Below are 15414 nucleotides of genomic sequence, written 5' to 3' on the forward strand. Positions count from 1 at the left end.
TCAAAGGAGTTCTGCCGATAAGGCTATCACTTGGCTCCAAAAGCGCAAACACCTTCCCCAGGCAACGTCTCTTGGCCTTGTTTGTCAATTCCGTGCATTTCTTATGCTTTGGAACTCCTCGAAAGGGCAAGCAACAATTAGTTGCAAGGTGCAGCCAATGGGATGGTTCAGGGGTTGTTTTTTTCTAGCCACAAAATATATGGTGTGCTTTATAAAATGTGAATATTGCATGTTTCAGGATTACACACATCACTCCAAATGAGCAAGGCAAGCTTTCAAGAGACAGCATAGGCCAGGGACTTGTCAATAATCTAAATTAATTTATCTATCTAAAATCTATCTCCTTCAGTACAAAGCTATTGGAGGAGGACTGAAAACACCACACTTGTTGGCATCTGTCTGTCTTGAGAGACATCAGAGTGTGCCTCCAGGGGTGAAGTCAAACAACTGCTCTATCAGCACCAAATTGACCTTCCAAGGATGTAAGTCTGGCCAATGTGTATGGAGGTCTTGGGTTGCCCAGACGACAAGACCCCCCTCACAGCCTGGCTGATGTGGTCCAAAGGAAAGCAGCGCAATATGTTTGGCATCAGCTGGGCTGCGGGAGTTGCTGGAAGGCACCATCCAACAGTCTTGGGGACTCCACTCTGCATTGTGTAGGGTTTAAGGTAAAGGTAAAGGGACCCCTGACCATTAGGTCCAGTCGTGACTGGCTATGGAGTTGCGGCGCTCATCTTGCTTTATTGGCCAAGGGAGCCGGCTTACAGCTTCTGGGTCATGTGGCCAGCATGAATAAACCTATTTATCTACTTGCACTTTGACGTGCTTTCAAACTGCTAGGTTGGCAGGAGCAGGGACCGAGGATTGGGCGCTCACCCCGTCGCAGGGATTCAAACCACCGACCTTCCAATCGGCAAGTCCTAGGCTCTGTGGTTTAACCCACAGCACCACCCGCGTCCCTTTTATCTGCCCCTAAAGCACCACACTAATAACTGAGTAATTATGCTCTAGGTAAAAAAAAAGCAAATTCAAAGAGACAAAAATGTATTTCCTAAATTAAAGAGCAAACAAAATAAAATATTTCCAGGCTAGTTCCAAAGGTTTATCTGAGATCACCCCACGCCCCAGGCCACCACCAAAGGCCATTTCCATTGCAAAGAAATGTTTCAGTATTTAAATTAAAACAAAGCTTACATTTTCATAATTGCTAAGAGAGAAGCTATCTGCTTGTTGAATCAGCAATCAGCAGGTTGGATACAGTGAGTAAGCCATCAGAAAGTAGGGCCTTTTAAAATAGCACATTCCACAAATTCCACAGGAGAGGGAAATGGATTCTTTTTTGCTATTCTTCCTCCATGAAGAGAAGGCTTACTCAGAAATTCTGTGACTAGGCCTCAATAATCTCTGTTACAGGAATAAAAGCCCATGCACAACAGAAACAGTATGATTACAGGAGCAGGGAGAAGCCCTGGCACAAGATGAAATACTTCCATTGGCACATTCTTCAGAGCAGTTCTAGGATCAAGATGGTACTGGAACATAAATAAAAGGTCACGTGGCCATCAAACCACAAAACAGCTCAGAAGTTCAAAAAGTTTGGGGAGTCAGGGAAGTTAGAAACCCAAATGCTCATGAAGAACAAAGATATACACTTCAAACTCCAAACAATAAATAGCTGACATGGTTTAGTCAAGCAATGCCGCAATGAGAAAACATCTATACATAGCTGTTAACTGTAAAATGAAGGAAGAGACATCAACAAGGAATGTTGACATCAACAACTGGATTTCTTGTTTGTTTTTAGGTTTATTTTATTGATTTTAAAAAGAAATATATCCTTTCTGCAGAATGGTCTCAGTGAATACATTTTTTTTTTTAAAAAATAAGACATTAAGAGTATGTTTAGCCTTAATATTCTGTTCTATTTACAAAAAAATAAAATAAAAATATCAATGTAAGTTGAAAGTATAAAAACTCACCAGATCGCTCCTGGGAGCATCTTGATAGTCGGATGAGAAACAAGACATTAAACTTCTTGAACAGTTGCCTTCTCCGGCTTGCTTGGGATGCTGTGCATATTGCCTGTATGTGGCACTCTTAGGAGTCCAGCAGAATAGATTGATTGATTCACGGACACAACGTTCTATGTCGATTTCTGAAAAGAGGACCGCAAGCTGTAATGGCTGACGTGGTGGATAGTGAACCTTGGGGAGATCAAAAGAGTTTTGGAAAGCCAAGAACAAACCTTTTTTGGTGGGAGGAAATCAAACCACATTCCCTGGCTCAGAAATAACGGGAAGCCAGGGACTGTGGTTCGTTTTGCTCCGGGCATGATCAGGGGAAGAGCCAAGTGCACACATTTTGCTCTGGTGGATGCGGCCTAAAACCTAAACTACTTTTAAGACTCCCGCTACTTCTTAAATCACTGACATCTAGCCTGGAAATCATCTAAAGGCTACTCAGCAAAATTAAACAAGCCTCGTTAATGGACTTATTTCCTGTAGGTTTAATGGCATGGAGAAAAGAATCTGTTGCCTAATTCTTAGTGGAAATTTAGCAGCTGTATTTTGTCAAAACGAAGCAAGTCATTAATCTCCCTTGATTTGATTAAACTGTCACACCTGGCTGGAGAGACATTTGAGGCTGCAGCAGCTTATATTCCATGCTGCAACTCACAATCACATATTACACTTCCGTAAAGTGTTATCATATGATAACTGATAAATAGCAAAGCTCTACAGCCTTCAGAAAGATGCCATAATCTCCAGCAGTCATTTTAAACTTTCAGTCTGTATTTCACAGGGACGGCAGAGCACATGGAGCACAAAGTTAAGAAGGAACACAGGTGACAAGAGGGGAATTTCGCAGCAAAGCGCTTGAGCGCTTTTCTGCAAAGACAGAGATCACTGGAAAAACAGAGCGCTAAACAAGGGATTATTGACACAGAAAATCTTTCATTAAAAGTGTGACAAATAGTATATATAAATGTGACAGAGCGTTTCTTTTGCATATCATTCCAGAAGCTTCTTTCTGGCGACCCTGAATGCGAAGAGGAAATTTAGAAAAGATAAATTGCTTGTCACTCTTAGAAAGAATGCATGTTAATAGCATTGGCCTGGCCTTTGAGTCCCAAGCATTTTATTTAATGTCCTACAAAACTTGCCCCGGGCACACAGACAACACTTTGGGAGGAGAAAGTAAGATATCAAGAGGTCTGCTTGCAGAAGCCTTTCCTTTTCACATAGTTTTCCTGTGAACACACATCTTATAGCTTGGTAGGGCTCTGCCTATTAGATACCGCATTGCTTTCCATCTGACACAAAAACATTTTCACTAACTGATGTTACTATTTACTTGAAAATCCTCCGTGTTTTCTATTGGTTGAACATGGCACACGATCACACTGCAATGCTGCACTGTGTCGCACCGTAGCGATTTCCTTTTTTAAAAAAGTAGTTAGGTAAAAGATTAAGTTCTGAATTCTTGCCAGGTCCAATCATATGTCTTTGGCTGCATTTGTGCAATTGGTAAGCCAAATAGGCATGCATCTTTTGCCCCCATGACCCCTCCTCACACTGTAGAGGAGGAGGATGGAGACAATTTGGCTTGGGCCTGGCAGGCCAACAGCAGTGCCCTGAGGTTTGCCACTCCTATTCTAAACCCCTTGGAGGTCCCCCCCCCTTACAATCAACTGGTATATACAAATTATGAAATAAAATAAATAAATAAAATGTATTATGTGCAAATGAAGCTGCTTTTGAAAATCTGATACAAATGAATCTTGTCTGTTTTTTCCATTTAAAAACAAACAAAACTTTCATACCCCAAATCCTGCGTTATCTATATACACATGCATGTACATACACATAAACACACACATAGTTAACACACATAGTTAACATAAAGCCTGGAGGCTTTGTATGTATGGAGAAGCCAAATATGAAGATGCTGATAAATGTATCTGTATAGAAGCTCGTAAGAGATATTAAATGCCAGGTAATTAGTCTATATACAATATGACCAAGTATACAACAGCCAAGGAGCTGATAAGAAAGAGCGAACGGGAAATTGTTTGGGGTTTCTTCATCCTTAGAGCTAAAAACTAGGATTGATAGGCTTGAATATGTGAGCATTACATATATACAAGTGGAAAATGGGTATAATTAAAGGATTCAGAGCTTTAGGTAAAATGGCATCAATCTTGCAGGCCTCAACATTACAGAACAACTTCAGCAAGCAGGTGTGTGCTAACAAATCACTTTCTATCTGTACCAAAGCCAGCTTCACTACCCCATACTTGGCTGGAAGCTATTAAATATTGGCACGTAGGCATAGCTTCTGTTCTCAAATACCATTATTCACCTTTGATGAATTTTTAGAACTGTTTTATAAACACATCTGCCTCTTGCTCTCTTGACAAAGGCATCAAACACAGGTGATTCAAGAATACGTAGGGGTAAAAGAACAAAACGAAACAAAAAACCCTTTCATAAACAAGCGGCTCTTGTGTCTTTTTCTTGAGAGTGAAACAGCAACGAATACACCTTCCTGGGAGAGATGGCGAGAGGCAAGTCAAGCATGTGACACTTCTCCTCCAGCCTTCTCTCTCTGCAGGGACAGCTTCTGGAGAAGCTGTCAAACATGCTGCCTGCCATGTGAACAACGTATAAGGAGGTCAGCTCCTGCCTTCTCGTAAAGGGAGGCTTCGGATTCCAGAGCTGCTTTCAATGTGATGCACGCTTGTAGATATTTTCTAAGGCAACTGTTGCTCTCCAGTTCCATTAGAACCTATGGTAAAAGGTAAAGGTACCCCTGACTCTGGGGTTGCACGCTCATCTCACTCTATAGGCTGAGGGAGCCGGCATTTGTCCACAGACAGCTTCCGGGTCATGTGGCCAGCATGACTAAGCCGCTTCTGGCAAACCAGAGCAGCGCATAGAGTGGTTTGCTAGTCTATCAAAAGGTAATGAGATTGCATCAAATGAGATTGTAACGTTCTGCTCTGGAGAAGGCCAAACACACCCTAGTTAATCAACTGTGTGGAAAAAAATGAAAATCAAGACAAAATTGGTTGCTAAGATTTAAAAGGAAAACATAATACTGGAGTCCCAAGCTCAAGAGGAGAGCTGGGACATGCACTCGCTTGTGAGGCAGTTAGGGCCCTTCAGAAACGTAATGCAACTGTAGGAATGATGCCACAACTTCAAGGTCTGCAGGAAGTCTGGGGCTCATTGTACCTGTCAGAATGGAACTGGTTACTCACCACAGCAAATGAAACTGCAACACATATTACTGGAAGATCTATTAGGAAAGGTGTGTGGTTTCATAGTATGGCATGCCCAGTTAATTTAATTCAAGAAAAAGACTGAGAGCCAGTGTGGTGTAGTGGTTAAGAGCGGTAGTCATGTAATCTGGGGAACCGGGTTCGCATCTCCGCTCCTCCACATGCAGCTGCTGGGTGACCTTGGGCCAGTCACACTTCTTTGAAGTCTCTCAGCCTCACTCACCTCACAGAGTGTTTGTTGTGGGGGAGGAAGGGAAAGGAGAATGTTAGCCGCCTTGAGACTCCTTAAGGGGAGTGAAAGGCGGGATATCAAATCCAAACTCTTCTTCTTCTTCTCCTCTCATATTACACTCCTACAACTTATCTATCCAATTTTGCTTTTTCCATCTCAAAATATGTCCTACAATTAATTCAACCTCTGCTCAGTGAAATGCAAGGACCCATCTATATTAATATTTTCTATCACCCTTCTAAGATCTTACACTCAAAACCCAAAATTATCAACAGAAACTTCATGAACCATAATGGAAGACATCCAACATAGAAACTTGCAATACCTGGCAAATCAGAAAACAGCAAAATGCATTCGTTGAATCCATTAGAGAGAAGGCGGTCCCTCAGCTGCTGCAGAATAGCCACTCCAATACAGAAAGGGAAAGAAGAATTCCCAAGTAGTAATGTATCCCACAGATGAAATATTTTGTGCAACGGAAAGACATCTGCAAGGTGGGAAAGACAGGAAAATTATGTTTAATTATCTTGAGAGACTAGAAACCTCGCATGACCCATCAGTAGATCAAACCAAACTAGTTTGTTGATCATTATGTTTAGAAAAGGTTGTGTTGACCTGGAACTGTTGACAGGAGTAGTCAATGTGGTGGTGTTGCTGGACTACAGCTCCCATCATCCTTGACCATTAGCCATGCTGGCTGGGGCTGATGGGAGTTGGAAGGCAGCTTCTTGAAGGCACCACCTTGGCTTTTGCTGCAGAACGAAAGTGGGGAACCAGTGGTCTTCCAGATGTTGCTGGACTACAATTCAATTTACCCCTGGTCATTGGCCATGCTGGCTGCATCTGGTGGAAGCTGAAGTTGAACAACAATGATGTAACTGATAACACAAACTCAGTACGCAAAGGGTTTATAAATAAGATTCAACACTGGAAAAGGCCCTAAATAGCAGGTGACCTAATAGCATGCATGCAACCAAGGGGTGGAAGAGCCATTTGGAGAAACCCAAATAGTGTTATGTTATTAAGTCAATAGATTCATTGATAAATTGAGTAGGATAGTGAAAGAGGCCTATGATTTTCTGTCACAGATATACAGCCATTTTTCTAGATAAATTACCACAACTTGAAGGTTATTGCTTTAATTTTAGAACAAAGAATACCCAACCTTGTTTAGAAAGATTTATCTTCATCTGTAGATCACTCCCAAAGGTAATCAATAACTCATTTCAGTGTTATTAAATGCCTAATTAAGAGAATTATATATTCTGCTAAAAAAAAACACTTCAAGGACTTTTCTCTTTTGTTGAAACACTCTGTATTTATTACTGAAGCAAAAGGAAAGAGATGCATGATCTGCATAGACATTGAATTCCCAGCTAACTGTTTCAATGGGACCCTTTTCTCCCATAAGTACATTTTCGATCTTCTTGTTATAATAAACATTTACTAGAGACATTGTATGTACAAACTAATCAAGAAATGTGCACAGATAGCTATTGCTCAGCATGCTAAAATAGTTGGCAATATTGAGAAGGAGTTGGCAGAAGGACAACAGGTGGTTGTCCATGGCGAAGAAATATTTACAGGCAGATTTGGTACTAATAAAACGTAGTCACTTGCAAATGTCATAATTTTTAGGTGAACTTCATAGGCAGCACAAAATATTTCAATAAATAGGCCAGCAGTGCTCAGTATTTAACTGTGAAAAGTGAGGAGGGGTAAGGACGGACTTAACACATCCATGTTTACCATTCTGGTTGTTTCCAGATGTTTTGGGCCACAACTCCATAACCCCTGACTAGGTCGGGTGGGAGTTTTAGTACAAAACATCTGGAGGCACCCCCAAAATTGAACAGAGGTGGGATAAATTTCTGGGGGGGGGAATGTTTTGGGGGAGTGAGAGAGGTTTTGGTCTTGTTTATAGAGTGATGAGATGGCCAAGGGCATTTTTTTCTGAGTGAGGAGGAGTATCTATTTTTACAAACTAAAGCCACCAAAATAGTTCATTGCAGAACATTTGAACCAGGGGACTTCCTGATTTAGAGCAGCTTTTTAGCTACAACATGACTTCAGCTTTCTGTGACAGTGTTACAAATAAACTCTGAAGTTTTTGCACCCAGGAGAGCAACACATTTTAATGCAGGCACCCATTTTTAGACAAACTATTCCTCCTGTTATGCTTACTAAATATCAGTCAAACTTTATGTACAATACTATAATTGTATGTGAGGTATATAATTCTCCAAAGGACACAAGCAGTTGAATGATTTCCCTTCACATTAACTCATCTGAATCAGTATCATAGTTAATCTTTGACTTTATCTGACAGCCATTATGTACTTGGATACTAGTTAATTTATAAAACAAATTTAAAACCTCATCAGATATACCCGTTACCAAAACTGAGCTTTTTAAACCACAGCACTGTCTTGTTGTGTCCCAACAAAAATGGATATAAAATGCTAGTAAAAAAGAATTTTTTGAAAAATGCTTAGAAGGCAATTCTTAGATATACTGCAAATCTTCTGTTAAGTATATGGATTATGCCACACACTTGTAGGTGCTTGTGGGAAAATCCCCTGTGAATTAAGGACATGTCTTACTGTATCACACAATTTCACAATAATATAGACATGGTTACTGCTGTAACAACTTTTAGGTCTACTTTTAAAATGTGTTGCTGTATGTGCAAACAAACCGTAACCCTACTGTGCTTCTAAGAAACCAGTAGGATTGAGGCATTTTATGCATTGTATTTTTACATATATCTTCTGGGTTATTTGCGATTTTTAAATAATTGTTGCAATTGACAAGGGTGATTTTATTTTATTAGGTAAAAAGGTAAAGGTACCCCTGCCCGTACGGGCCAGTTGTGTCCGACTCTAGGGTTGTGCACGCATTTCACTTAAGAGGCCGGGGGCCAGCGCTGTCCGTAGACACTTCCGGGTCACGTGGCCACCATGACGAAGCTGCTCTGGTGAGCCAGCACCAGAGCAGCGCACGGAAACGCCGTTTACCTTCCCGCTATAAAGCGGTACCTATTTATCTACTTGCACTTGGGGGTGCTTTCGAACTGCTAGGTGGGCAGGAGCTGGGACCAAAAGACGGGAGCTCACCCCGCCGCGGGGATTCGAACCGCCGACCATGGGATCGGCAAGTCCTAGGCACTGAGGTTTTACCCACAGCGCCACCCGCTTTTTTATTTATTTTATTTTATTATCATTTGCTAAATTTGCTAATTTTTTTAAAAAGCATCATATTGTAATACTATATATGGCCCACTACTCATATAATGCTAAGCCAAACCATGGTTTAGTGTGAACAGGTGAATGCATGAGAAGATTGCAGCCACTGTGCTCTACCTCTGTTTCTGCTGCTGCCATGCTACTCTGGCTAAACCATAAGTGGCAAATGAAGAGGAAACCTGAGTTACAGCTCATGGTTTGCCTGGAGCCTGGGAGTTTCGACATAACACTAAGTCATACCATAGCTTAGCATTATGTGGGAACTGGGTCTATATATGTGAAATGGGTCTTTGAATTTTGTTAATTGATTTTGGATTGCGATGGTTATAGGATCGCAATGCAATTTTTGTTGTGTATTTTGTCGTTTTTATAGGTTGCAAACTACCTTGAGTGCAGTAATTCAGGAAGATAGAGTACAAATTAAAAATGAAATGACACCACTGCTTTGAAAGGACAACGGGGAATTATCCCTGAAAGAGCACGGTCCTTCTGATGGGGATGTGTAAGAGTTGCTCAAAGCTAGAGCATGTCATAAAAGACAAGACAAAACAGCAGGGGGATATTTCTAGGTGAAAATGTGCCACAGTACATATATGAATTGAGTGAACTATGATCATTCAATACTATAATCGGACAATCAGAAACGAAAATGTTGCTGCTTTGGGGTTGTATCCAACACTCCCATTCTGCTTGAAAAACAGAGCATCTCCCTTCTTTCTCCTGCAGCCCCCTAAAAAATTGCTCGAGAGGGTTGAAGGAGAGGGGGGCACATGGAGGGGGCACATGGAGTTAGGAGAGTAAGGGGGAGTTCCACTGCATGAGTGCATTACAGACTCCCAAATCTTCCGAAACATTGGCATGAAATCCTAGCCATCCTCTGTAGGTCCTATATCAGGCCTAGGGAACTGGTGCCCTTCCAGATGTTGCTGGATTTCAACTCCCTTCATTTCTGACCACTGGCCATACTGGTGTGCGCAGGAGTTGGAATACAACATCTGGAAACTCCAGGTTCCCCAGATCAAAGTGAAAAATGCAATATAAAGGGCATGCTTAGCACAGAAAAAAAATGACAAAGGGTCATACTCACGTGTAAACATTGTGAGAAACCAAGGGATAGCATACAGCTACAAAAACCACAGGAAGAGGGTGGGGAGAAAAGAATACATGTGTTAAAGTACAGCCTTGTAAATTTTCTATCACCTTAGTGTTCTGCAGCCTCTGACTGTAACAAGTGTGAGCAATTTAAAGTCAGGATTGCAGTTTAAAATCTGTATCTGCATGCTACCAACGCTGCAATTTAAACCCCTAGAACCTGCACTTCACTATTTCATGGCTCTGTATAATAACTGTAATCCAGGCGTCATGTAGGGGGATTTCAACAAGCGCTCCATCATTTTGTTTTCTCTCATTACAAAATTTGCACGTGGTTTTTCTATATATGAAATTTCCTCTTTGAAATCAAAATGGGAGCTTCGCCTCTCCCACCTCTCCTATGCTGAAGCTGAGAAGTCTTGATCTATAAAATAATCTGTTCACAGAAGGGAGGAAGTGTGGGAGTATGATAAAGAGGTGAGGGAAGCCATTTTTCCATGATTAAGAAAAATGGGTTACATAACCGTCCCTGGAAATAACTGCGGCTTTCTACTGAGTTATCGTTAATTCCAGATTCATATAATTGTTGTGCAGCTCAGTTTACCTATTACATTTTCTACAAAATGGGTGGGAGTGGTGTATGCCCTTTAGGTTTGTACTAGGCTGAGATTTCTCTCTGGAAAGTAACAAGCAACCATCTTATGGAGAGGCTAAGGTCATATGAAATTGCATGGCACTGAAGCAGATGTCCTTTCTGATTCTATCAGAACCTATCTGTCTCATGTGTGTGCATGTGTCTATGTGTGTGTGTAAAATGCTCTATTTGCACTCATGCTGGCCTAGGTCACTATTCTAAGCAATACAAAGGAAGTTTTTGTGCCCAGTAAGTCAAGGTGGCGAAATTGAGTACAGTATACAGAAGAGACAAGCCACAGTTCATTTAATGGCCATTTGTCTCTTTGGTAGCAGACCCGCTGTGACAAAATACCAGTTCTCAAATATTTAGTTTCTATTAGACCACACTGATTAACTGAAATTGTGTTAGTGGAAATTGTATAAATTCAAATGACTGAGGCCTAATACACTGACGTAGAGGGATGGTCTCAGAGATGTATCAGATCTTATTGACAACTAGTCAATACACTGAAAAAGTAGTAAATTAGTATTTCATTTCATTATCTGAGGGTGAAATGCACCCCCTCAATGGAATATTCTAGGAAAAGCAAAGGAAAAACAATAAGTTATCAACATTCCTTTCACAAATGGCACTATAATCAGTTGTGTGTCTAGTTGTGCCTTAGGGAGACAAAAGGAGAAACATGAAAATAGAAAGAAAAATACACCAAAATATCTGATTCAATACTTGCTTCCCAAATTTGCATTTAAGAACAGCTGCAACAATGAGCTTCTATTAGCTGAGATGCATTGTTCTTAGTACACAGTGCCCCCTACCAACCTTACTCAAGTATAACCAAGCGGCAGAGACTGCTACAAATTCTTACTGCAATATTCCCCCAAAGTTTTATCTTTAAGATGGACTTACAAATACTGTATGTCAAACAGAGCATGCCAATAATAAAGTACAACTAACAGTCAATACAGTAGGTTCCCAGATCTTTCAAAGTTTAACCCTCACAACAATCCTGTGAAGCAAATATTTTTATAGATCCCCCCCCCCCCAGCTCAAAATAATTTGTGAACAGGTAATTGAATTGATCTCTAACTGCTTGCATGCTTCACATGGGCCTATGGCCTGGCAAAAAAAGGTAAAAATTGAGTGGCAATACCACTGACATTTCAGTTACACTTGAATCATGTTCTAGGTCTATACTGTTTTAGTATTGTAACTTTTGAGCATTTTAAGATATGGTTGTGACATTTTCTTGACTTTCTTATCTTTTTGTAAACCGCTTTGAGGTTTTTTTTGTTTTTTACAATCAAGTAGTGTATAAATCTTAGAATATAAGTAAGTAGGTCTACCCGATACCAAGTCAAATTTAATGTAACTCATCACTGCTAGATCAGTCGCCCCCCTTTGAATGTTCCATGTTACTGGTGGGAGAGAAGGCATGATTAAGCAGCACACCCTCTTTCTCTTACTGCTGGGTTTTACATGGGTGGGTTACATATTCCACTCCTTTGCAGCAGACCTGAAAGCGGATCAAGACATGTGTTTCACTCAACCTTGCTCTCTTGCTGCTTCCATATAAAGTAAATGTGGTGTGGACGCCATTGTAATATGCAAAACCTCAATTCTTTGATGTATTTGTGTGTTTTGATGGTACTTACGGCACATCTGTAATTTTAAAAAATTGGCCCAAAAGCTTGATTAAAGGGGAAAAAATTGACACTAGTGTCCTCTCAAATAACAATTAGCTGTACCACCATTACACAAACTTAGCAGCAATACTTTTTTGTTAAGCACTTGTAATTAGCTAGGTGCTAAGTTACTTGCAGGTGAATAAAATCAAAGCTTTTGGTAGCCACTTTCTTAAGTGGTTGCCAAGTAGACACAGCCAGAACCTATAATTAATGGCAAATCAAAACTGTGACTGCATAATTTAAACATACAAGTTCATGTTTTGGTAGTAAGGATCCTTTAGGTTAAGAGATTATTGTTTTCATGTCAGAATGACACAGGAAATATGGACATTTTCATAACACAGTGTAAGATTTTATAAAATGTATACAATAGTTATTGTTCGGTGTTGTTGTTTTTAAGAAACCCTGCTCACTTTTCGCCTTCAGGCAGACATTGTGACCAATAACAATACTTGCTGCTCAGTAGTGTTCAAGACTCTATTCAAGAGCTCTATAATATAAAAACAAATGCCAGAGTGGCAAGAAATAATCTCTTGCACAGCAGGAACCTGAAAGATTTATCAGTGTTCAATTTGATAGGATTAGTACTCAAGCATGAAAATCTGGTTCAGATCACTGCTGAAGTGCGTATGCTTCAACCTAGATAGATCCTGATGAGTCGCCGGTATCAATTTTATTTTCCAAGTGACACACGCAGCTCCTATTAGGCTTATTGTAGGATAGCAAACCCATTTGTATGGAAAATACAGTTTTGCAGATAGCTTGTTTTCCATGTAATTATATACTCTCCCCATATACTCTTCTTCAGACTGTAAACCTCCTTGCATCAAGGACTGAGTGCGTACATGGGAAGGTGAACTCCCAGGAAATTCTGCTTGCAGACTTTGAACATAACTGCAGTTCAGATGCTTCTACATAGACGTCAACACTACTCAGAGGAGAGCCACTTAAATCAATGAACGTGGCTAAGTCAGAGCCATTAATTACTCTGATTAAAATTTAGCTGAATTCCACCACACTATACTGATTTGACAGTGATAGCATGTTAAGTGGTACAACAGCAACTAATTGCACCGGCAGCTCCTATCAGGTTCTGAAGGCTTCTTGCATCAAATTTGTTTTGGGTTCTGATATGCGGAAATAAACCTTTGAGACTGACCCCACTTTCCCTTTCCCTACTGCTATTTATTAAAAACACACAAGAAGCATTTCCACTTACATCTGGAATGAAGCCAATTTCGTTGAGATGGTTACTCAGCTCGGGGTCATGGAATGCAATCATCTGGGAGAAAACTGTCAGGTATTCTGGAAGAGCGATAGAAAAGGAAAGACATATTAGAAAACCTTTCACTCGGAATTTAGGCCTTCGGGATCAGAAACTAAGTCTGCTTGGTGGAATCCCCTATTACAAAGAGAACACAAGGAAACAAGCTCAAAATATTTCCTATAAGTGGCCTGCAATCACATCAATATTATGTTTCATTATTTCTTCCCTTCCCTTAACAGAAGGGGAAAATGGAGGGGACGGGACACAAACATTGAAGTAGATTTTGTACATATGTGCAGTTTGTATGTACATGATTTCCGTATGCATACATTTTACATCCTCTTTAATAGGACAGCATTAAACACTTTGACATGCTGTTAGAAAGTTTACTTCAGCTGTTAAAAATAATTTACTTTTAATCTGTGCTTGCCAGGTGTGTGATTATGATAGTATTTGTGACGGTAGCGAGCAGCAGTTTATGGCCATCTGTTTTATACCAATCATAATACATAAAGGATCATTGAACATATTTATGGTGCTTGATATTTTGATCTCCTGGTTTCTATGTAGCACTTCCAATAAAATATTAGTGTATCTTCTCATAAGATCAGTGTTTTTTTACAAACCAGGTTTTGCGTTTGTTGCTACAGTCAATTGATGCTCAGTCCATCAGTTGTAGGAGCCATACTGGACCAGATCAAAGGTCTACCTAGTCCAGCATCCTGTTCTCTCAGTGGTCCACCAGATGCCAATGGGAAGTCCATAAGCAGGATGTGACCACAATAGCACCCTGCTACTTATAGCTAATTAAATAATCCATGGCCTTTTAAACTGTAGGGAGTTACTGTTTTTGCTTGTCACCATTATGTATTTTTGTGTTTTTATACAGTAACCAGCCTGTGATCCTCGGGTGAAAAGGAGTACTGTAAAGAAATTTAATAAATAAAATGCATTCTTACTTCTATTTTTGCCTCAGAGCTTTGGGGAGTACTTTTATTTTGGTATGAAAACCCACGTGATCCTTCAGTACTGCATTATCTCTAAGCCCCTGAAACGATCCTTAATTTATATACCTTTCTCCGGATGTAGTGTTAACATATTTACGTTCCTAATGAATTCACCAACCACAGGTAAAGTATTTAAAGCGACTAATCGCATAAACTCGGCTATGTGCTGATGAAAACAAATGTACAATTAGTTTCCTAAAAGCACATTTCTCTTCAAACAAGGGATTCGTGCCTTCAGTGGTTCTAGATGGATATGCTATACCTTGTTAAATACCATCTTTATTTGAACAGCAAGGCTCATAAAATATAATTGCTTTGTGGGATTACATGGTTAATTAAGTGTCTATTGAAGGCACACGTCTTTCCATGAAAATCTATTGGCTGGGATCAGCCAAACAGCATTAGCTTAGCTGATACAAATTATTCCTTCAGTATAAAGGTAAAGGTAAAGGTACCCCTGCCCGTACGGGCCAGTCTTGACAGACTCTGGGGTTGTGCGCCCATCTCACTCAAGAGGCCAGGGGCCAGCACTGTCCGGAGACACTTCCGGGTCACGTGGCCAGCGTGACATCGCTGCTCTGGCGAGCCAGAGCTGCACACGGAAACGCCGTTTACCTTCCCGCTGGTAAGCGGTCCCTATTTATCTACTTGTACCCGGAGGTGCTTTCGAACTGCTAGGTTGGCAGGCGCTGGGACCGAGCAGCGGGAGCGCACCCCGCAGCAGGGATTCGAACCGCCGACCTTTCGATCGGCAAGTCCTAGGTGCTGAGGCTTTAACCCACAGCGCCACCTGCGTTCCTTCAGTATACTTTAGCTGTAAACTTTCAACAGGTTTTCTCAAAATCTGAAAAAGCCTATACCAAGACTGTGTGCGACACATCAACAAGAAAGTGGTGATACTATGCGTACCCCTCATCTTAAGGCTGACAGTTCCCATACTACAGACACCTTAAGAGTTAGGGGCT

General features: G+C 40.7%; 1 protein-coding gene across 2 annotated transcripts in view; it reads right to left on the bottom strand.

Annotated features, from left to right (window-relative positions):
• The window catches only part of TBCK (TBC1 domain containing kinase), an 86489-nt gene that overhangs the window by 20327 nt on the left and 50748 nt on the right, over positions 1–15414 (bottom strand). For both annotated transcript variants that reach the window (XM_081924905.1, XM_081924906.1), the window contains exons 20-23: positions 13395–13480; positions 9849–9885; positions 5842–6003; positions 1980–2155 (exon numbers count right to left, since the gene is read on the bottom strand). In XM_081924905.1, coding sequence (XP_081781031.1) covers positions 1980–2155; positions 5842–6003; positions 9849–9885; positions 13395–13480 — 461 coding nt within the window. The remainder of the gene's footprint in view (positions 1–1979; positions 2156–5841; positions 6004–9848; positions 9886–13394; positions 13481–15414) is intronic.

This window comes from Podarcis melisellensis, assembly GCF_964234715.1.
Source record: "Podarcis melisellensis genome assembly, chromosome: 9".
NCBI lineage: Eukaryota > Metazoa > Chordata > Lepidosauria > Squamata > Lacertidae > Podarcis > Podarcis melisellensis.